This window comes from Loxodonta africana, chromosome 27 (genome assembly GCF_030014295.1).
Source record: "Loxodonta africana isolate mLoxAfr1 chromosome 27, mLoxAfr1.hap2, whole genome shotgun sequence".
NCBI lineage: Eukaryota > Metazoa > Chordata > Mammalia > Proboscidea > Elephantidae > Loxodonta > Loxodonta africana.
In genome coordinates, this window is record NC_087368.1 from 9,548,838 (window position 1) to 9,572,733 (window position 23,896).

The following is a 23,896-nucleotide window of genomic DNA, read 5'->3' on the forward strand; positions in this document are numbered from 1 at the left end:
TAGCCAATGGGCGCTCAGCTTACTCTGGCCTCTCCCCCGGGCGGCGGCCAATCGCGGCGGGCGGTGGTGGCAATATTGTGGAGTGGAGTTTGGAGCCGCTGCTGCCGCGGGCTGGAGCGGCGCTGCCGCGGGGCCTGCCAGGGTATTTCGGGAAGGGGGCGTGAGGGGGAGGAGGCGGCAGGGGCTGTGGCGGCCGCTCGGGCAGCGTGTGGAGGCGGCCGAGAAAAAGAGAAAGAAAGGAAGGAAGAGGGCGTGGAGTCCTTAGAAGGAGGAGGCGGGACCGGCCGGGCTCCTCACCTCTCGGTGGCGGCGGGCGGCCCGGGAGGCGGTGCCGCCCCCTGCCCGCGGACTCCTCAGCTCAGCCGGCCGCCGACCCGCCGGCCCCGGGCAGCTGCTGAGGCCACCGGGGTGGGAGCGGCGGGCCGGGGCGTCGGCGGAGGCTCGAGTTGGCGCGGAGGCGACCGCCATGGCGTTCCTCAAACTCCGCGACCAGGTAGGTGAGGGGCGACGGAGGGGCAGCGCTCCGACTGAGGAGGACGGGGGGTAGGGCGGGCCGGCGACGTGGGCCGCCTGGACGCCTGCCCGGCGGGGTGAGTGCGCGGGAGGCAGGGATCCCGCCTCGGGGACAGGCGCGGGCCGGGGGCTGCGGACGGTAGGGGACCCGCCTGTCAGCGCTGCCCGGGCCCGATAGAGCCCACGTGCCTCCGGGGGTCCTGCCGCCGCCTCTGGTGGCAGTCTCGAGGAAGGGGCGGGTCCCACGCTCGCCGCCTTCCAGTCGGGCGCACTATCGGGTGCGCCTCCTGTCGCCTGCCAGGTGAGGTTCAGGCCTAACAGGTGGCTTCCCGCAGGCGGGCGGGAGCGGCGCGGGCGGCCATGACCCAGGGTCACGACCTTGCTTGTTTGCCTCGCCAGATAGTTCCAGGCACATTCTTTCCTGGTTCAGAGTAGTTGATTCCGCTTAGGGACTAGTTATTCAACGTGCAGGTTGCCAGGTTTGTTTTCTTGTGACATCTTGTGCACCTTCTTGGTTCCTTTCCTTGACTTGGGAAGAGCTGGTCCAAGATTACCTGAAGTGCTCTAAAAACTCGTGACTTTCTTGTCCTGAAAAAATATTTTGTGTCTAGGAGCGAAATCTCTGTTGTATCAGAACGATATGTTCGCCTAAATACGTAGGTAACGAGGCTTTCAAGAGATGCAGGCGCTTGCAAAGATTTGTGTCTTTCCTTGAGGAAAAAGGAAATGTGAAATTTACTGAGTCGTAGGAAACTTATTAGTGCTGAGAACTTATTTTTGCCCTCCTCCCTCCCTTTTATGAACAAAAGATAATTGAACAGATTTGAAGGAATAGTTACTCGCATGCATTGGGAAATTATTCCATACATCAGTACCTGTTTTGCAGAACAATGGGGGAAAACTTGAGATGTGCCTTTTAATATTGTTCCTTAGTGAATGCAGTGCCTTGCGTTCTGAATCTAAATCGTGTTATGAATTCTCATTTCTTATGTGAATTTTATTTTATGTTTAGGCTGGTGGCTGAAGTTGGGTATCATTTGGTAGCAGAAGGGGTCTACTTGGTCTTGACATCATCAGGACATGATACTTTGAAAAACTTCAGTCAAGTTTACGCCATTTATTTCAAATTGTAGGACTGCGCTGTCCAATATAACCACTAGCGGGGCGGGTCGTGGGGGGGACAGAAAAAAACCTGTTACCCTGGAGTCCGTTCCGACTCATAGTGACCCTATAGGACAAAGTAGAACTGCCCCATGGGGTTTCCAAGGAGCGGGTAGTGGGTTCGTACTGCTGACCTTTTGGTTAGCATCTGTAGCTCTTACCGCTGTGTCACCAGGCACTAGTCACCTGTGGCGATTAACGTTTAAATAAATTTGAAAAGTCACTTCCTCAGTCTTGCTAACCACATTTCAAGTGATGGGTAACCACATGTGAATATTAGCTATTCTTAAAAAAAAAAAAATTTTTTTTTATTGGACAGCACAGATGATAGAACATTTCTATCATCAGAGTTTTATTGCACAGCATTTTTACAGAATAGCAAGCAAAGTACAGTTGAAATAAATTAGTTTGTCTTTGGAAACCGATTCCTGTACAGTTATCTCACATTATACTCCAGGGTTGTGAAACTCAATATCTAGATTTTCGTCAGATTTTTATCATTCTAATAACTTTGTGTTCCCATAAGTAATGGTTGAGGTAACGATTGTTTGCTTTCTTTAGTTTCTAATTCTGTACTTTTAGGAAAGTTATTTTTACAATTTAAATCATTGTGCATGTTAGGGATATGGTGAACTTTTAGGAGAGCACGCTATTTTATTCACTGTCAGGTTTAAACAGAAATAGGATTGGGTTTTCAGTTGGTCGTAAAATCCAGTTGCACCTTTTTGTATTTGTGTACAGTATTTAGAAATCGGAATTAAGTGGTTGTGACGCTACTCCAGTTTTATGTAATATCTAGTAATACCAAGTGATAATGTTAACCTAGTAAAATGTCACCTGTAAACTTGAGGGACCCTGGATAAGTTAATAAAATGGCCTGGCTGAGAGGGGGGTAAAAGAGCATTGAGGTTTACGTGTTAATCACTAAGCAGTTGGTTCATCTGGTCTCTCTTTTGGAAGACATTGAGAAGCGAGTTTAATATTGCCAGTTTAAACAGAATAGCTGTTTTAGAAGTCATCTTGTATGTCGATACTTACTTTACAGTTAGAAGTGATGGTAAAAGTGAAATGGAATGTAAATACTATTTGAACTTCCTCATGTCCAGAAAAAGCAGCTCAGCTAAGATGAATTACTTTATTTGGAGGAAAGCAGGAAGAGATCTGAATAAGTACAGGTGAGTTTTAAAGCTGGAAGTTACTTGACATACATTTAGCTCAAGGAATAACAGTGAAAGCATAAAAGAAACTGGCTTCAATTACATTCGAGGCTGGAAGTAGTAGACCCTGCTTTTCTAGGTCTGTTTCCATATTCACCTTGTATTTTGTTTTCTTCTAGCTTTGCAAAATACAGCCTAATATGTACAAGCTGTAAATGGTTAGGGCTCCTTTTTTGATTATGCGTTTAAGCATCAGGAGAGTTAGAGCTGGTAAATATAAAATCAGTGAGCAAATAAAGCAATTTGTTCAAATACCCAATCAGTGGGTTAATCAGAATGAACTTTCCTTCATCTTATGTCAGTACCTAATTACGTGAGTAAGAAGTTATTATCGGTGAAAATAATTTGAGACTTTTTAACCTAAAATAAATTTCTTATTCTTCGTAGAGTAGAAGCATGAATTTTTCCCCAGATTATTTCACTTTAGTTTACACAGCATGAGTCTGTAACACTTGTAGGGTTTTATTCAACAGGTGTTGCTGTGCTGATTTTTCTCTTTGAAGTTAATAGAAGTGTAATAATACATGATTGCGTTTTATTTTATTAGTAGTGATTCATAGTACATTCATTATAATAAAGATAGAAGATCTTCATTTAGCTCAGGGATCACAAATTCACATGCCTATAGGGACTACAATAGGGAGTGATGTCTGGAGATCACAGCATATAGGAGCAGGTATGTTACTTGCTGCCATTGTTAACTGTGCAGGTATGCCTAGTGTCTTTAGAACTCCTTTTTTTTTTTTTTTTAAGGAATTCAGCACTCTGGATTCTTAATACAAAATCTCTTTATAAGAATTTAATGCAATGGTTTTAAAAAGGGGCTTGTAGGGGACTAGTTTGTAATCTGTAGTTTTAATCAGCTTGAGAAAACAAAGTAGTTAAGTTAGAGTCCTGTTAAGTTTTCTTCAAGGTAAAATGACCAAATTGGTCATAAGCTTAAAAAAATTGAGATATAATTTAGGTCACATATATTGAAAGCTGAGATGTAGTCATTCCTCCTACCAAGTGGTGATGGTCATTAGTTGCCTTGAGTCAGTTTTGAGTCTTAACTCGTGGTGATCCCATGCTCCATAGGGTTTTCAAGGCTCTGACCTTTCAGAAAGCAGATTGCCAGGCCTGTCTTCCTAGGCTCTTTTGGGTGGGTTTGGACCACCAACTTTTGGCTAGTAGTTGAGGGCTTAAACATCTACACCACCCAGGGACTCTGAGATATAATTTATATAATATAAAATTCACCCTTTTAAAATGTACAGTTCAGTGATTTTAAGTATATTCACAGAGTTGTGCAATTATTACCATTGTCTAATTTCAGATCATTTTCATTAATCTAAAAAGAAACCCCATATCCCATTAGTGATCACACCCTACTCCCTCCTCCCTTCAGCCTCTGGCAATCACTGATACTGTCTCTATGGATTTACTTATTCTGATTATTTCATTTAGACAAAGGTCTACAATATGCGGTTCTTCCTGTCTGACTTCTTTTGTTTAACGTACTATTTTTAAGGTTCATGTGTGTCATAGCATCAGTTGGTTGGTCGTAAACTTTTACATTATGTTTCCATTGTCATCCAGTTGACTCTAACTCATAGTGACCCTATGGGACAGAGTAGAACTGCCCCATGGGGTTTCCAAGGAGTGGCTGGTGGATTCGAACCACAGACCTTTTGGTTAACAGCCTCTAGGACTCCATATCATGTTTAAAAAATAGGGGTTCCTAAAAAAGTTCCTGTATTTGTATGCTATTTCACTGCTTCCTATAGTGTTTGTTGATGTTGTCATAAGGTGCTGTCAGGTCAGTTCTGACTCGGCAACCCTGTGTACAACAGAATGAAACACAGCCTGGGCCTGTGCCATCCTCATGATTGTTGTTATGCTTTAGAGAATTATTGCAGCCACTGTGTCAGTTCATCTCATTGAGGGTTGTCTTCTTTTTTGCTGGTCCTCCACTTTACCATGGCAGACATGTTTCATCTGAGCTTCCAGACTAAGATTAGGAAGAAGGACCTGGCTGTCTACTTCTGAAAAGAATTAGCCAGTGAAAACCTTTTGAATATCAGTGGAACATTGATATAATGCCAGAAGGTGAGCCCCCCAGGTTGGAAGGCATTGAAAAGACGACTGGGGAAGAACTGCCTCCTCAAAGTAGAGTCCACCTTAATGATGTGGATGGCATCAAGCGTTTGAAACCTTTATTTCCTGATGTGGCATGATGTCTTACATACTCTGGACATGTTATCAGGAGGGACCAGTCCCTGGAGAAGGACATCGTGTTTGGTAAAGAGAGGGTCAGTGAAAAAGAGGGAGACCGTCAATGAGATGGATTGACACAGGGGCTGCAGCAATGGGCTCAAGCATAAAAATGGTTGTGAGGATGGCGCAGGACCAGGCAGTGTTTCGTTCTGTAGTACGTAGAGTCGCTGTGAGTCAGAGCTGACTTGACAGCACCTCACAACAACAACCACTTTACCAAGCATGATGTCCTTTTCTAGGGACTGATCCCTCCTGATAACTTTTCCAAAATCTGTGAGACGGAGTCTCATCATTCTCCCTTCTAAGGCACATTCTGGCTGTACTTCTTCCAAGATGGGTTTTTTCGTTCTTTTGGCAGTCCATGGTATAGTCAATATTCTTTGCCAACACCACAACTCAAAGACATATATATGCATATACACATACATAAAATATATATTGCATATATAATTTGGGATGTTATTATGTTTCCTGCATCTGTTTTATAACTGGAACTAAACATTGTTTGCAGTAGTACTAAAGGTGAGGGGCTCCCTTCAGGGTTAGTGGTCATTAGGTGAGGATTCTTGATATGATGAAGGATTTTATGAGCAAGTGTCTTAGTTATGTAGTGCTACTATGACAGATACCATAAGTGGATAGCTTTAACAAGCAGAAATTTATTCTGTCACAGTTTATGAGGCTAGAAGTCCAAATCCAGGGCTCTATCTCTAAGGGAGGGTTTTCTCTTTTTGTCAGCTCTGGGGAAAGATCCTTGTCATCAGTCTCTCCCTGGTCTAGGACCTTCTCAGCGCAGGGACCCTGGATCCAAAGGGTACACCCATTCCTGTCTCTTCTTTTGGTGATAATGAGGTCTGTCTCCTCTCTGCTCCCATCTCTCTTTTATATCTCAAAAGAGGCAACCCAATCCTGTAGATTGTGTCCTGCCTCATTAATATCATAGCAGTTAGGATTTACAACACATAGCAGAATCACATCAGATCACAGAATGGTGGGCAGTCACACAGTACCGGGAATCATGGCTTACCCAAGTTGACACACATTTTTTGAGGACACATTTTAATCCATAATAGTAGGGTTGGCACATCTCACTGAGTAGAGATAATAACTTAACTACTATTTTAGTTAGTAAGTTCACACTTGATCCAGTACCCACTAAGTGGGTAGAACATTGTACTTTGAACTTTGTTTATGGAGGCATGGGGGAAGACGATTCTTGAGAAATCTTGTAATTTGGGGTACAGAATGCACGAAGTGCCTGAAGAACACTGAGGCCTAGATATTGAGGTACTTTATGTCAAGAGTACCGCTTTTGTGCTGGAGACTGTGGGACGCCCAAGAGTACATTAGCTACTGTCTCTTCCCTTAAGGATCTTATTGGCTATGAGAGTAGAAAAGATACACATTAATACAGAGTGTCTGAGATACTTTACATGAAAAGCTTTGTGGAAGTTGAGGACAAACATAGAAAGCATATTATTTGAAAATGTAATGAACAAGTGTATTTTATGTTTCCTAACTTTTTGGATAGTTTGTATGATGCAAGGAAACCCTGGTGGTATAGTGGTTAAAGGCTGTGGCTCCCAACCAAAAGGTTGGTAGTTTGAATCTACCAGGCAGTCCCTGGAAACCCTATTGGGCAGTTATACTCTGTCCTACAGGGGCATTATGAGTTGGAATCGACTCAACGGCAGTGAAAGTTTTGGTATAATACAAGGTAGAACATGGTGAACTTTATAAGAGATGTAGATAAGTTGTTTCAGAATTCAGAAAGGAGCAGATGATGTGATTGTGGACAGAGGGATGATGTCACGGCAGGGGAGGTATTTTAGGTTTACCTGGAAGTGTTTGTAAAAAGCGGACAGTTGTGCATGGAAGCAACAAGAGGGAACCGTGAGGTCAGTCCAGAAAATGGATGGTGTGCCTATGTTGGGATAGTAAAGAGAGAGCCCTGATTGGTGCGTGTAGTTGAAAAAGAATGGCAGATAAATTACCTAGGTTAAATGTGACTACATTATGAAGTACTTTGAATATCAGGCTAAGAAGTTTGGACTTGATTGGGAGGCATTGGGAAGTCATTATAGCTGGGCTTGGTTAACCTAGAGTCTGAAGGACTTCAGGAGAGATGTGCATGTATGTACTTTCTCAAGAGGGCCCTTAAGTTTTATTAGATTCTCAGAAGGGCCTGTGACCCCTAAAATTTAAATTACCACTATATTACAGGTTTTAGAAGAGTAGATTGCAAAGGACAGATAAACACCCACGGCCAGTTGGGTGGCTATTGCTGTAATTCAGATTGTATGTAATATGTTTGAGTATAAACTGAGGACATTAAGTACTAAGCAAAAGTTTGTAAGTACAACTGAGAGTGACTGTCGTATGTTTTGGAAACCCTGGTGGCGTAGTAGTTAAGTGCTATGGCTGCTAACCAAAGGGTTGGCAGTTCGAATTCGCCAGGCGGTCCTTGGAAACTCCATGGGGCAGTTCTCTGTCCTACAGGGTCGCTATGAGTCAGAATCGACTCGACAGCACTGGGTTCAGTTTGGTTTTTTTTTCATCATGTATTTTTGTTGTTATTTAGTCCCAGTAGGATGAATTAAACTTTATGAAAGTGAAGTCAAACATTGATTATGGCAGTAAAAAAGAATCAGAGAATCCAGGTGTTTAGATTTGGGTTGTGTTAGGTTTTTCAGTGTTTTATCCTGTTGTCTGGTTTTTACTCTAGTCTAACATAAAATTGATATTTAGCGAATGTACTCTGGGGTGAAGTGACCCTGGAAAAATGCTGTGTGTCTGGACAGAGTAGTTTAGGATTAAGCCTTTTTGTTTTGGATAATGTTCCCGGTAGACGGCCACATGAAATCCAATCACTCACACAGGAATACTTCTGATTCAAAACAAAATTTAATGAAATCTCCGGTCACTTAGATCAGTAATGTTTTCAACAGTTACTAGTATGTTGTGTGCAAATATAAAGTTAAAATGATTACAATTATCAAATACATTAGTTTTTATTTCCACCATTCCCCATTCTTATTTATATGATAACTGTCCTCCTTATTTGAAGCTCATTAAAAAAAAGAAAAACTTACTAGCATTCTTCTCTGTATTTGCTGATTGGCACAGAAAACAGTCTGGGTGCAGTTATTACTTCACAGCTTTAGGGAAAAGGCCACTTAATTTATTAGTTTATTATCAGCTTCAAGGTCAATCTTTTGTACTTGTAAGGATTTAAGGCCACAGATAACATTAAAACATGCAGCACAGGATAATTAAAATACTTAAAAAATGAAATCAGGTAGAGAAATATTTGTTCTAAAAGCTTAGAATGAGAATTATTACAGTTGAGCACTACGTTTAACTTTTATTTCTTGTTACCTAAGGTATAAAAAAAAAGAGAGATTGACTTTATATCTTAGAGTAGGGAGCACAAATTACTTTGAAGAGGTAGCCTTTTCTTTTGCATCAATTTCTGGATTCAAAAGCTGGATCACTATCTCTTTTTTAGATAGCTTTTTATTGAGATATATTCACCTACCATACAGTTTACCAATTTAAATTATACAGTTTGGTTCACAGAATGGAACAAGTATCATTATGATCAATTTTAAACCATTTTTATCATACCAAAAAGAAACCCCCCACCTCTAAGCTGTCACTCCCTAAATCCGTATCCTCTCCAGCTGTAGATGACCACTGAACTGTTTTTGTCTCTGTAGATTAGCCTTTTCTGGATATTTTATATAAATGGAATTAAATAATGTATGTCGTTTGTGATTATCTTCTTGTCTTTGGAGATGTATTTATTAAGATCCATTTTTCATTTTTCAATTGGGCTATTCATCTTTTTATTATTGAGTTGTAGGAGTTCTTTATATATTCTAGATAGAAGTCCATCATCAGATACAACATTTATCAGATTTTTCTACCAGTCTGTAACCTGTATTTTCACTTTTGTGATGGTGTCCTTTGAAGCATAAAAGTATTTAATTTTGATTAAGCCCAATTTATTTTTTCTTTGGTTACTTGTTCTTTTGTTGTCATATCTAAGAAATATTTGCCTAATTCAAAGTCATGAAGAGTGTCCCCCACCCCCCCAAAAAAAACCAGTGAATACTGGTTCCGAAAAAGACACGTCCAAGTCCTTACCCGAGGATCCTGTAAATGTGATCTTACCTGGACAGAGGGTCTTTGCAGATGCAGTAAAGGTAATGATCTCAAGATGAGGTCACCCTGATTAGCGTGGGCTTCAAATCCAGTGGAATGTCCTTGTAAGAGATAGAAAAGGAGAAGACTGAGAGACCTAGAAACAGATGGGAGAAGGCAATGTGAAGGTGGAGGCAGAGATTGAAATCACATACCCTCAAGCCAAGGAACGACTGGAGCCTGAGATGCTGAAAGAGGCAAGAAAGAAGTCTCCCCTAAAACCTTTGGAGGGAGGGCAGCTGTGCGGACACCTTGATTTTAGACTTCTGGCCTCAGCTGTGAGAAGATAAATTTTTGTTGTAAGCTACCAAGTTGTCATTTGTTATGGCAGTCCTAGGAAACTAGTACAAAGAGTTGTATAGTTACAGCTCTTACATTTTGGTCTGTGATCCATTTTGAGTAAGTTTTGCATATGCTATGAGGTAGGAGTTTAACTTCATTTTTTTGTGTGTCTAGACTATTCTTTTCCCACTAAATTGTCTTGGTATGCTTGTCAAAAATCAACTGACTGTAAATGTGAGGATTTATTTCTGGCCTCTCAATTCTGTTCCACTGGGCTATATCAGTACCATACTGTCTTAATTACTTGTAGCTTTGTAGTAGGTTTGAAATTGAAAAGTGTGAGTCCCCCAACTTTATTCTTCTTTTTCAAGATTATTTTGACTTTTCTGGGTTACTTGCATTTCCACATAAATTTTAAGATCAACTTGTTAATTTCTGCCAAAAAGGCTGTTGGACTTTGATGGGCGTTCTATTGAATCTGTAGATCAGTTTGAAAAATACTGCCATCTTAGCAATATTGTCTTTCAGCCCATGAACATGGGATATCTTTCCATTTATTTAGTTTTTTTTTTTAATTTCTCTCAATAATATAGTTTCCAGAGTACAAGTTTCTTAATTTCCAGATTGTTTATTGCAAGTGTATAGAAATACAGTTGTCTTTTGTATATTGCTCTTGTACCCTGCAACTTTGTTGAACTTGTTTATTAGTACTAATAGTTTTGCGTGGATTCCTGAGCATTTTCTATGTATGAGATCATGTCATCTGTGAATAGAGAGAGTTTTACTTCTCTGCAGTCTAGCCTGTTATTTCTTCCTCTTGATGAATTGACCTGAGCAGAGTGTCCAGGACAATGTCAAATAGAAGTGGTGAGAGTGGACATCCTTATCTTGTTCCTGATCTTCTGGGGAAAGCATTCAGTCTTTTATTTTAAGTATGATGCTAGCTGTGAGTTTTTCATAGATGGCCTTTATCAGTTTCAGGAAGTTCCCTTCTATCTCTGGTTTGTTGACTGGTAGCTTCTTATACATGGATAAGAAGTTCCCACCTTGGGTCCATGATGTAGCCATGTAAGTATAACTAGAAGGAAAACCCGCCTGGCTTTAGCCAAGGTCGTATATTGTCAGAGCTTGTCCATTCTCAAGACTTCTAAATATTGCGTTTTTATTAGTGATTCTCAAATTTGTGATTCAGGTTTTGAATTTTGACCTAAGTTCTAATCTCTCTGACATTTGCTTAATTTGATAATCCCAATTAGCTACCAGTCTGTCATTCCAAATTCAGCACAACTTTATTTATGCATTCATTTGATTGATTCATTTAATATACATTGAGTGCTGTTCCAGACTCCAAAGGATACAAGAATATGTTTGGAGAAATGTCTGGGGTAAGAATGGCTGTAACACAGAGGACCTGGCATGTCAACAGAGGACCCTCTTGGAGATGTGCAGGGGCCGTATCACGAAGATCCTGTGAGCTAAGTTCTAAGGAGTTAGAACTTTATTCTGAAAGTAGTAGTGAGCCACTGAAAGATCTGAAGCAGGAAATCAGTGTCAGATGTGAATTTTGAACAAATTGTGAGGAAGGAGAGCTAGTGTAAAATATATAGATTGATGCTGAAAATGAAGCTGGAGGTTGGGGAACTGGTAGAAAGTTCTATCGTTTGAAAAAAGAAGAAAGTCTGAAATGAGACACTGGCAGTGGAGCTCTGGTGGTGCAGTGGCTAAGAGCTACAGTGGGCCATGGCTACTAACCAAAAGGTTGGCAGCTCAGATCCACCAGCGGCTCCTTGGAAACCCTGTGGGGCAGTTCTACTGTGTCCTACAGGGTTGCTATGAGTCGGAACTGACTTCGATGACAATGTTGGGGTTTTTTTGTTGTTGTTGTTTTTAGTGAGGCTAGATCTGTAGATTTTTAGGAAGTAAAAAATGGATAGCAATTGGTAACTGGATTTTAGAGGCTGAAGGAGCAGGATGGTTCCTCCGTGATTCCTGTGGTTTTGACTAGGGGGCCTAGGTGGTTAGGGAACAAACAGAGGGAACTGGTTTGGCAGGAAGATGAATTCATATTGGGATATGTTGAGGTACTAGAGGGACATCTAAATTGGAGAAGTGTTATAGTTGTTGTTAGTTGCCATCAAGTTGTTTCCAACACACGGTGACTCCATGTGTACAAAGTAGAACTGCTCCATTGGGTTTTCGAAGCTGATCTTTCATAAGCGAATCGTCAGGCCTGTCATCCAAGGCACATCTGGGTGAGTTCAAACCGTCAACCTTTTGACTACTAGTCGAGTGTTTTAACCTTCTGCACCACCGAGGAGCTCCTAGGCAGTTCAATATGAGGCTGGACTCAGAAAAAAGTGTTTTCGGTGATAATTGAAGTGAATGAAGTCACTCAAGGAATGAGCAGAACTCATGGTCAATGAGAGTATAATGGAGACTATAGGATGAGTAGAGGAAAGGAAGCCTGAAATTAAGCTACAAGAGGTAGGAAGAATGTTACGAGAGGCTGCTATTACAGGCCAAAGTAGGAAAGAAATTTGCTCAATTTTTCATTATCTTTTAGTTTTCCTTTTATCCAGCACATTGTTTTAAACTTTAACATGAATTTTTTTTTTTTTTTTTCCCCTTTGCCTCATGCTCTTTACTACCTAAGCCAGTGTTTCCTAACTTGGACATACATCAGAGTCACTTGGTGAGATTAAATGCAGGTTCTTGGGGTCCTGGTAGACCTACTGAATGAGAATCACCTGGGATGACACCCTAGAATCTGTATTTTTTTTTAAACCTTCTGTGTTAAAGCCTGGCTTGCTCTTTACCGAGCATGTTTCTTTTTATCCCTAACTTATATTTACTAGTCCCTTTGGTGCTGGGGATGGCCATATGATTGAGATCTTATCATAGGAAATTAAGCAGAAGTGTTGAGTGTCACCTTATCCCTGACAAATATGAACCTCCTTTGATCGATCCTCTCTCTTCCCCATCTTCTGTCTGGGAGTTGTATGACAGAGCAGCACTGGAAATGAGGGGTCAAATAGAGCTGAGCTTCTGTCAGCCTGGGTTGTCTCCACCATCCTCAAACTGATCATTAACACTGATTTTGGTCTTTATGTATGCATGGATTAAAAATAAACTACTGTGTTATGCCACAGTTTTGGAACTTACCTAATATAATATCCACTGTTACATTAGCCAGTATGGTTTCTTAGATTACTATTTAAGGATCAGAGTTTGGGGAACCATGACCCTCGGTCTCTGCCATTTGTGTTTTTAAACTTCTTTATATGACAGGGTAGTCTTCAGTTTCAGACAACATATTGCATTAGGCAAATCTGCTGCAAAGACCTCTTTAAAATATTAAAAAGCAAAGATGTCACTTTGGGGACTAAGGTGCGCCTGACCCAAGCCGTGGTATTTTCAGTTGCCTTGTATACATGTGAAAACTGGGCAGTGAATAAGTAAGACTGGAGAAGAATTGATGCCTTTGAATGATGGTTTTGACGAAGAGTATTTAATATACTATGAACTGTCAGAAGAGCGGACAAATCTGTCTTGGATGAAGTAACAGTCAGAATGTGCCTTAGAAGCAAGGATGGCGAGATCGTGTACTTTTGGCATGTTATCAGAAAGGACAAGTCCCTAGAGAAAGACATCATGCTTGGTAAAATAGAGGGTCAGCGAAAAAAGGGAAGACTGTCAACGAGATGGACTGACACAGTGGCTGCAACAGTGGGCTTAAACATAGCAAGGATTGTGAGGATGGCACGGTTACTGGGCGATATTTCGTTCTGTTGTACATAGGGTCATTGTGAGTTGGAACTAATTTGATGGCACCTGACAGTAGTCTTCAGTTGTTGATTTACAGGACCTGTAGGTAAATATTGTGGGTTTTTTTCTGTAATAATTTTAATGGAAATGGTTTCATTAACATCCTGATAATTTTATTAAATGACAGACATTTGCATGCATACTGCCTGCTGGTCCTTGAAGTTGGGGATACATCTACATATAAAACAAAGGGTCTGCCTTCTGGTATGGGATAAGATGGAATTAGACAGGGGCAATTATCTTACCTGTACTTTGGAGCACCAAGGGAGAAGTGGCTAATTGAACCCAAGGGGGAGTGGGTGGAATCCTTCCTGATGTTTGTTTTAATGCAATTTTACTTAGTCCTTTTTGTAATATTGTTCTCTTTTATCCTTGTTGGACAGGAGTCATATATATGACTCCTTTAAAATATCCCTTTAAACCAAAAAAAAAAAAAAAAAACCCAAACCTGTTGCCATCGAATCTGTTCCAACTCATAGCCACCCTATAGGACAGAGTTTTTAAGGAGCACCTGGTGGATTCAAATTGCTGACCTTTCAATTAGCAGCCATAGCACTTAACCACTACGCCACCAGCATTTCCAAAAATACCCCTTTAGAAGATCAGAAACGACAAGTACGTTTTTGGTAGATGTGTGTTACATGGGGTGTGTTCAACATGTGCCTTTTCTCAATCTTTATCACTAAGAAAGAATGAAATTATTTCAGAGAACCGTAAATTTTAGTCTTCATGCAGATTATATTGTTAAGCTTTTCCTGCAGTTAACAAAGAAAAAAATTTAAAGAAAACCTTATTGATGATATTTACTCTTTCCCTCTTCCTTTGCAGGGAAATTTGGGTTGGGAATGGTGAAGGCCAGAAAGAACCTACTTTCTTCATAAGCATGGTATGCTAAATCAGTGTAAGTTCCATAGGGTAAAATCACATAATTAATCAAACAGGACTTTGAAAGATATGTCTATCTGTCTTTCCAAGCCCATGGCTGCCGAATTGATTCTGACATGATGGCTCCATGTGTGTAGAGTAGAACTGCACCCTGTAGGATTTTCTTGGATGTAGTCTTTATGGAAGCAGATCACCAGGTTTTTCTTCTGTAGTACCACTGGGTGGGTTCGAACCTCCAACCTTTAGGTTAGTAGCTATGTGTGTGTGTCTGTGTGTGTATATGCATGTGTATGTGTAGATGGGTGCATATGTAGATGAATAAACAAGAGTCTTATATATTGCATGGTTCTCTAAATGCTTAGGGATTTCCCCCAGTTTTGAAAGCTTACATGCTAGGCAGTGTGTGGTTGTGGTGTCAGACAGGGTTGTTACCTGCATGAGGAAAGTGTTCCCAGGAGAACTATAAAAAGCTGAGCAAGTGACAGCCACAACATGGAGAAGTAGGCATGGCATATTCCTGGAGTTTCTTGGACTTGGAGCTTTACAGCAGCTAGCTTTTAAGGGATATGTAAGCTACTGCTGCATCAGTAGGGTTGAAACCAGATGACTAGATCAGAGTAGCAAGTATAGTATTAGTTAGGCAAGACAGATAAGTAGCCTAATCAAAAGTATAAGCAAGTAGTTAGAAACTAGCGTGTCTGTGAGAGCCTGCAGGATTCAAATAGGGAAGATGCCTGGGATCAAGAGACTTCAGTAAATGAGGCCAGGGAGCTATATAACCTTACAGACATTCTCATGTGATCTTGTAGCAGGGACAGTGAGAGAGAACCTGGTTAGAGTATTTCCTAATAGAGAAGCTAGTCAAGGGGGGAAATGAAATATGGGCTGTATGTCCTATAGAAATGTTTCTGGGTGATTGTGTGTATATGTTCAGTAATGGTTAATCTACTCACTTCACAATGGGTGACCGTGCTATTTTATTTAAAATATGAAGTCCTTTTTTAATTTTTTAGTAGAATAAGTTATCTTTTATCACAAAAGCTGGATTTCTGTATAGCACCTTCACTTAAATTTAGATGATGTGACTGCTTGACTCTTACAGGTGATTAATACACAGATTATTTTGCATGTCCTCATGAATTACTGGAGTCCTGGGGCATAGTGGTTGACCACCCGGCTGCTAACCAAAAAGTCAGCAGTTGAACCCACCAGCCACTCCTTGGAAACCCTGTGGGGCAGTTGGGTTGTTACGAGTCAGAATTGACTGAACAGCAACTAGTTGCAGGTTTGGTAAATTACTGGCTTTAGAATCATTTTTTTTTTTTTTTTAATGTATTGGCTGTTGAACTGTTGCTTTTTAAATGTTAGTGATTAACTCGTTTGTATTTTCTCCTTACTGACAATATTTCACCTTCTAGGGCTTCCAGATTCTGTTGATGTCAAATGAACTCCTTACCTGCTCACCTTGTGCCTCTCTTTGCTCCTTGGAGCCACAGTTTTGAACTTGAAATTTGTTTTCTCTGACCACAGCTGATTTCATTGTTGGTTTTTCCAGTGAACTTGAGCTTTGCTGTATTAAGCCTACTTTGCTTAGTCGCTAGGTTCAATTTGGCCACAGTCTGACCTCTTGAGAAGCGTTGACCTTTTGATTTGCACAGTCCTGGTCAGAGTAGTGTTTTTCAAAGTGTATGTACTGCTAAAGGGGCAAGGTGGGCAAACCTCACCTTTGTCATTTCCTTGTCACCACTTACATGGCACCTTGTCTCTTAACCCTAACCACCCAGAGTTAAACTAGACCTCATCCCTGGCCACCTAGGGCCAGGTCATTGGGTACCAGCTGTAGGCTCAGGAGTCTGCACAACTCCCAGCACTTCAGACCAGCTGGTCTCCCCCCCCCCACCCCCCACCCCCGTTCCTCTGGGACTAGGTCACAAGCTAAAAGGACTCTAACCTTCTTCTTCGACTACCTGTGCAGCCTTTCTCTGTCACCCAGCCACCTAAACGTGGGTCTTCACAAATCTCTGTCCTGCTGGCCCCTGCTAGCTTATTGCCCCCTATGGGTTTGCTAATTCTCTATAACTGCTTATAAAAGTCACAGAAACTTTTTAATTTGTTGTTGTTGTGTGCTGTTGAGTTGATTCCAACTCATAGCAACCCTTTTGACAGAGTATAACTGCCCTGTAGGGTTTCCTAGGCCATAATCTTTACCGGAGCAGATCGCCAGGTCTTTTCTCCTGCGGAACCACTGGGTGGGCTCAAACCACTGGTTGGCAGCAGAGAGCTTAACCATTGTGCCACTAGGGCTCCTTTACTTGTACCTACATTTACCCATTTCTTATAATAAGAAAGAATACAAGCAAAGAAAGACTTCAGACAAGGTCTGGGAGAGGGCCCTGTGGCGCAGCGCAGAGACAGTCTCTGTCTTTCATCTTTATCCTCCCATCTTGTCAGCTGGGGATTATGTGCCTGATGATTTTATACATGGTGTTAGTTAATGAGGACTGAGGAGGGATGGCAGGAGCTGAGACTAGGGGAGGAAGAGTATATAGGGGCAATTCTAAACTAAGGGGCTTGAAATTTATTCTTACAGCTATGGGGTGGCAGCCATTGGAAAAGTTTATTTAGAGTTTTGTCGTTCAATTTGAGCTTTTAGGAACCGACTTTGGAAAGACTGGGCTCTGAATGCTTAGAGATGGCAGTGACAAGTCACAGGTTCAAAGAGGAAGGTGAATCTGCCTTTTTCTCTGGAATTGGTCCTTCATTCTTTTGGGTAGTTAAAAGCTGTTTGTATCCAAGAAGCTACTTCCTTGCAAGCATGAAATATTTACAAATTTGTGACAGAGTGATGTATAGTATGTGGAGAGGGAATCATGAGAGCTCTGTGTGAGGTTTGTGCAGCAACAGTTTGAGAAAACCAGTATTAAAGGAGTCCCCGGCTGGTGCAAATGGTTAACGTGCTCAGCTCCTAACGGGAAGATTGGAGGTTGGAGTCCACCTAGAGGTGCTTCGGAAGAAAGGCCTGACAGTCTTCTTACAAAAAAACAGCCATCGATAACCCTGTGGAGCACAGCTCTGCTCTGACATACGTGGGGTTGCCATGAGTTGGAATTGACTGGACAGCAACTGGTGTTTTGGTTTGTTACAGGCTGAACAGATTGCGTATTGTTTGTGTATAGGGAGTGGGGTGTGTACTGAAAGTTTAAACATCCTCTGGCATCTTATTTATTTTTGACTGTTCAAGGAAGGCTGGGCTGGTAATAGGAGTGCCTTTTAGTAGTTGACATAACAGGGAAGTGTTTGGCCTTTTACTTCCTTGGAACCCACAGCTTTTTTTTTTTTTTAAACCGTAGGTAGGCTATGTAAGAGGCTTTGTACTTGCTTCATAGGAGAAATTTAAGAGCAGTAAATTGACTTCAAATTTTTGCTACCAGCTCTTCACAGAAGTACAAAATGCAGAATCCCTGCCTGATTCCTTTTGTAAGCAATCCTTGTGATTGTCAGCTTACCTACAGATGCTTTTTTCTTTTGAGTAATTTCTGGGGAATGCCTTGCTTTGGATCACCTTCAGTTATTGCCCAAAGTTGCCTTCAGGAGTGCAGGAGCTCTTTTCCCCCCTTATTCATAAAACCATTAAATTCTATTCGTTTTAAGAATTTAACATTGTTTTCATTGAACTGGAAACCCTGGTGGTGTAGTGGTTAAGTGCTACGGCTGTTAACCAAGACGTCGGCAGTTTGAATCTGCCAGGCGCTCCTTGGAAACTCTATGGGGCAGTTCTACCCTGTCCTATAGGGTCACTATGAGTCGGAATCGACTCGATGGCAGTGGTTTTTTGGGTGGGTTTCTTTGAACTGATGGAAGTTAAAATTGGAACTGTGAGGGAATTTACCTGTTTAGTCTTGAGCTTAAAATTTCTGAGAATATGAGGCATGGTTTTGCCTAGCACCAAACATATAGCAAGTAATTTTGAATTTATGGATATGATTATGTCATAGCCTTTCTAAATACAAAAATATAAAAGAACTTTCACTTAAACATTGACTATTTTGATAATATCTTTACTGATATTGGTGAGAATGTAGTGAAATTGGTCCCTTTATACTGTTTTCTTTTTTCCATTCACCTTTTTTTCTTTAAATTGTGTTTTAGGTGAAAGTTTACAGAGTAAATTAGTTTCTCATTAAACAATACACAAATTGTTTTGTAGCATTGGTTGTCAACCCTTCGATGTGTCAGCTTTCTCCCCTTCACGCTGGGTTCCCCCTTTCCATTCATTCAGTTGCCTGTCCCTTCCTGCTTTCTCGTCTTTCCTTTTGGGCTGGTGTATTCATTTAGTCTCATAACCTAGTACCCCCCCCCAAAAAAAAAATAAGCATGATTAAATTATGAAGCCAGTTTCTCAAGTGTGTTATTGTTTGCCATGTAGACTTGTCCAATCTTTGGCTGAAGGGTGAGCCTCTGGAGTGACTTTAGTACTGAGTTAAAAGGGTATCCAGGGGCCATACTCTTGTGGTTTCTCCAGGTTCTGTCACACCAGCAAGTCTAGTCTTTTTTTGTGGCTGTGAATTTGAATTTTGTTCTCTGTTTTTCCTCCTGCTCTGTCCAGGACCCTGTATTGTGATCCCTCTTAGAGCAGTTGGTGGTGGAAGCCGCGCACCATCTAGTTCTTCTGGGCTCAACCTGGCAGAGATTGTGGTAGTTGTGGTTCGTTAGTTCTTTGGGCTAAACTTTCCCTTGCATTTTCTTTTTTATAGACTGAAGTGATCCTGTTTATTTGTCTACATGTTTAGCGTGTTTCCGTGTACTGGAATGTGAGCTCTAAGAGGACAGGGACTGTGTCTTTTTTTTTTTTTTTTTAATAATTTTTATTGTGCTTTAAATGAAGGTTTACAAATCAAGCCAGTCTCTCACACAAAAACCCATATATACCTTGCTACACACTCCAATTACTCTCCCCCTAATGAGACAGCCCGCTCTCTCCCTCCACTCTCTCTTTTCATGTCCTTTTCGGCAGCTTCTAACCCCCTCCACCTTCTCATCTCACCTCTAGGCAGGAGATGCCAACATAGTCTCAAGTGTCCACCTGATCCAAGAAGCTTACTCCTCACCAGCATCCCTCTCCAACCCACTGTCCAGTCCAATCCATGTCTGAAGAGTTGGCTTCGGGAATGGTTCCTGTCCTGGGGCAACAGAAGGTCTGGGGGCCATGACCACTGGGGTCCTTCCAGTCTCAGTCAGACCATTAAGTCTGGTCTTACGAGAATTTGGGGTCTGCATCCCACTGCTCTCCTGCTCAGGGACCATGTCTTTTAAATATTGCTGTATCCCTGTCATGGATTGAATTATGCCTCCCCCCCACCCCCCGCCCCAAATGTGTGTATTAACTTGGTTAGGCCATGATTCCCAGTGTTATGTGGTTGTCCTTCATTTTGTGATTGTAGTTTTATGTTAAAGAGGCTTAAGGTAGGATTGTAATAGCCTTACCAGGTTACATCCCTTAGCCAATGTAAAGGGAGGTCCCCTTGGGTTGTGGTTTGCACCACCTTTTATCTCTCAGGAGAGGAAAAGGGAAGCAAGCAGAGAATGGGGGACCTCATACCACCAAGAAAGCAGTGCCAGGAGCAGAGCATGTCCTTTGGACCTGAGGTTCCTGTGCTAAGATGGTCCCAGACCAGGGGAAGACTGATAACAAGGACCTTCCTCCAGAGCTGACAGAGAAAGGCGTTGCCTGGGACTGGCACCCTGAATTTGGACTTGTAGCTTACTAGATTGTGAGAGAATAAATTTCTTTTTGTTAAACCCAAGCACTTGTGATATTTCTGTTACAGCAGCACTAGATGACTAAGACAATGCCTATCACCTATTAACAGTGCTTTGCATCTAGTAGACACTCAAGTAATTGCTGAATGCATTCTGATTTGGTGTGGCTTAGATGGTATCCTGACATATATTGAAAAAGCACGTCACGTTATTTTGATGTGCGCTCCCATGGTTGAGAAACCTTGGTCTATCTTCCCTCTCTAATGTGCATGAGATATACAAGATATCGCTCTTAAAATTGGTAATCTCAGTTCCCTAGTAGGAAAAGTTTAATTCAGTAATGTTATTCAAGTGTTGTTTGTAGGTAGGACTTAGAATGGACAATTGCATTCCATCATCAAATAAATTTAGGAGAAGTGGGAAGATAGAGTTAAAATTGAGTCTATTCCATTTTTTTTCTTTTTGTAAAAACAAACCAAAAAAACAGGCAAGGTTAGGCTTCCTAGCTGATTTTCCTTCAAAACAGTACTTCTCAATCTTGGTTAGGGCAGGATTTTGCTTCTGGGGGACATTTTGACATCTGGAGACATTTTGGAGCCCTGGTGGTTCAGTGGTTAAGAGATCAGCTGCTAACCAAGAGATCAGCAGTTCAAATCCAGCCACTCTGCGGGAGAAAGATGTGGTAGTATGTTTCTGTAAAAATTACAGCCTTGAAAACCCAATGAGGCAGTTTTACTCTATCTTATAGGGTCGCTGTGAGTTGAAATGGACTGCACTGGCAATGTTTTTTTTAGTTTTAATGTAAATATGCACATATTTGTATTTTAAAGATGTTTGTATATGTAAATCAGTAGTTTTCAAAGTGTAGTCCTTGAACCCTTAGGAGTAAAAACTTTTCATATAAATACTAAAATATTACGTGGCCTTTTCTCTTTGATATTTGAACTAATGATACAAAGGCAATGGACAGCTGATATCTTAGCAGGAACTGAAGGCAGTGGCACCAAATTGTCTAGTATTGTGTATTCTTCTCTGTCATGAATGCTTCATGTCATACAGTTAAAAAAGAAAGCTCATTTTTCCTTCAGATTATTTTTCAGTACAAATTAAATTTTACTCTACTTGGCTCTAGAGTATCTGTGTGATAAAATGGGCATGTGCTGCAGAGGAAAAGAACTTGTGTGATTGAGTTGCTAGCTCAGCTATCCCCCTCCCCATTTTCATGTAATATTTTCTTTAATTGAAAGAACAACTGAAAAACCATGGTTATTCAGACTTGGGTATTTGGCAAACATTTCTTCAAAAATGAACGAAATGAAATTGTTACTAGTGATAAAATTGTAGCTTTCAGGCAAAAATTAGAATTTGGGGAAATCTGTATTGGCCACCTTGAGCTTGGTGGCATTCTAGTAAGGACGTTTCTGGTAGTAATGATAGTAATATGGATATTAAATAATGAAATGTGTCAACATTTGGAAGAACTGAGTAACTCAGTAAACCAACATTTTCCAAAGGGTATTATGAGATGACACATAGGTAAAGATCCCATTCAAAGAGCAAGTTAGACAAATGGATTGTGTGTGTGTGTGTGTGTGTGTGTGTGGTAAAAGATATATAACAAACCATCTGGCATTTCAGCCATTTGTATGTGTACAATTCAGTGACATTTATTACATTCACCATGCTGTGCAATTGTCATCGAGATGACACATAGGTAAAGATCCCATTCAAAGAGCAAGTTAGACAAATGGATTGTGTATGTGTGTGTGTGGTAAAAGATATATAACAAACCATTTGGCATTTCAACCATTTGTATGTGTACAATTCAGTGACATTTATTACATTCACCATGCTGTGCAATTGTCATCCCTATCCATTTCCAAATTTTTTTGTCCTCACCCTTAACAGAAACTTCATACTTCTTAAGGAATAAGTTTCCATTTTCCATTCCCACCGGCCCTTGATAAGCTCTAATAAACATTGGTCTCTATGCATTTGCCTGTTCTAGATATTTTATATAAGTGGGTCATACAATATTGTCCCTTAGTGTCTGACTTATTTCACTCAGCATAATGTTGTCAAGGTTCATGCATGTTTTAACATGTATCAGAACTTCATATTTCTTCATGGCTGAATTACTGCATTGTATGGATTTCCCACATTTTATCCATTCATCTGTTGATGGACACTTGGGTTATTTCCACTTTTTGGCTATTGTCAATAATCCTCCCCCCACGTGTCATTTTGTCATACTCTTGGGGCTTGCCTGTTGCTGTGATGCTGGAAGCTGTGCCACAGGTATTCAGATACCAGCAGGGTCACCCATGGTAGACAGGTTTTAGCGGAGCCTCCAGACTAAGACAGACCAGGAAGAAGAACCTAGCGGTCTATTTCTGAAAAGAATTAGCCAGTGCAAACCTTATGGATAGCAGTGGAACATTGTCAGAGACTGTCCCAGAAGATGAGCTGCCTCCTCAAAGTAGAGTCAACTTAATGACATGGATTGAGTCAAGGTTTTGGAACCTTTATTTCCTGATGTGGCATGACTCAAAATGAGAAGAAACAACTGTGAACGTCCATTAATAATCGGAACCTGAAATGTACGAAGTATGAATCTAGGGAAAGTTGGAAATCATAAAAAACGAAATAGAACACGTAAACATCAATATCCTAGGCGTTAGTGTGCTGAAAAGGACTGGTATTGGCCATTTTGAATCAGACAGTCATATAGTCTGCTATGCCAGCAGTAATAACCTGAAGAGGAGTAGTGTTGCATTCATCATCAGAAAGAACATTTCAGGATCCATCCTGAAGTACAGTGCTCTCAGTGATAGGATAATATCCATACGCCTGCAAGGAAGACCAGTTAATATGACCTATTTTTCAAATTTATGCACCGACCACTAAGGTCAAAGATGAAGAAATTGAAGATTTTTACCAACTTCTGCAGTTTCACATTGATTGAATATGGAACCAAGATGCATCAGTAATCACTGGTGATTGGAATGCAGAAGTTGGAAACAAAGAAGGAGCGGTAGTTGGAAAATATGGCCTCAGTGATAGAAACGATGTTGGAGATCGCAGGATAGAATTGTGCAAGACCAATGACTTTTTCATTGCAAATACCTTTTTGAATAACATAAGCGGCAGTTATGCACATGGAGCTTACCAGATGGGGTACATAGGAATCAAATTGACTACATCTTTCTAAAGAGACGCTACAGAAGCTCAGAATCATCAGTCAGAACAAGGCCAGGGGCAGACTGCAGAACAGACCATCAGCTTTTCATATGTAAGTTCAGGTTGAAGCTGAAGTAAATTAGAAGTCCTCAAGAGCCAAAGTACAACCTTGAGTATATCCCACCTGAATTTAGAGACCATCTCAAGAATAGATTTGACACATTGAACGCTAATGACCAAACGAGTTGTGGAATGACATCAAACATGAAGAAAGCAAGAGCTCATTACAAAGACAGGAAAGAAAGAAAAGACCAAAATGGATGTCAAAAGAGACTTCTGAAACTTGCTCTTGAACGTCAGGTATCTAAAGTAAACGGAAGAAATGAAGTAAAAGAGCTGAACAGAACATTTCAAAGGGTGACTTCAGAAGACAAAGTAAAGTATTACAATGACATGTGTAAAGACCTGGAGTTAGAAAACCAAAAGGGAAGAACACACTGGACATTTCTCAAGCTGAAAGAACTGAAGAAAAAATTCAAGCCTGGAGATGCAATATTGAAGGATTCTACAAGGAAAATATTAAACGACACAGGAAGCATCAAAAGAAGATA

At 40.9% G+C, this 23,896-nt stretch overlaps 1 protein-coding gene across 1 annotated transcript in view; it reads left to right on the forward strand.

Moving 5' to 3' along the window:
- Nucleotides 1-361: 361 nt before the first annotated feature.
- ANKRD28 (ankyrin repeat domain 28) overlaps nucleotides 362-23,896 on the forward strand; it is a 221,893-nt gene continuing 198,358 nt past the window's right edge. The window contains exon 1 of the mRNA XM_010600471.3: nucleotides 362-493. Within this exon, the coding sequence (XP_010598773.1) occupies nucleotides 467-493 (27 nt within the window). The 5' untranslated portion in view covers nucleotides 362-466. The remainder of the gene's footprint in view (nucleotides 494-23,896) is intronic.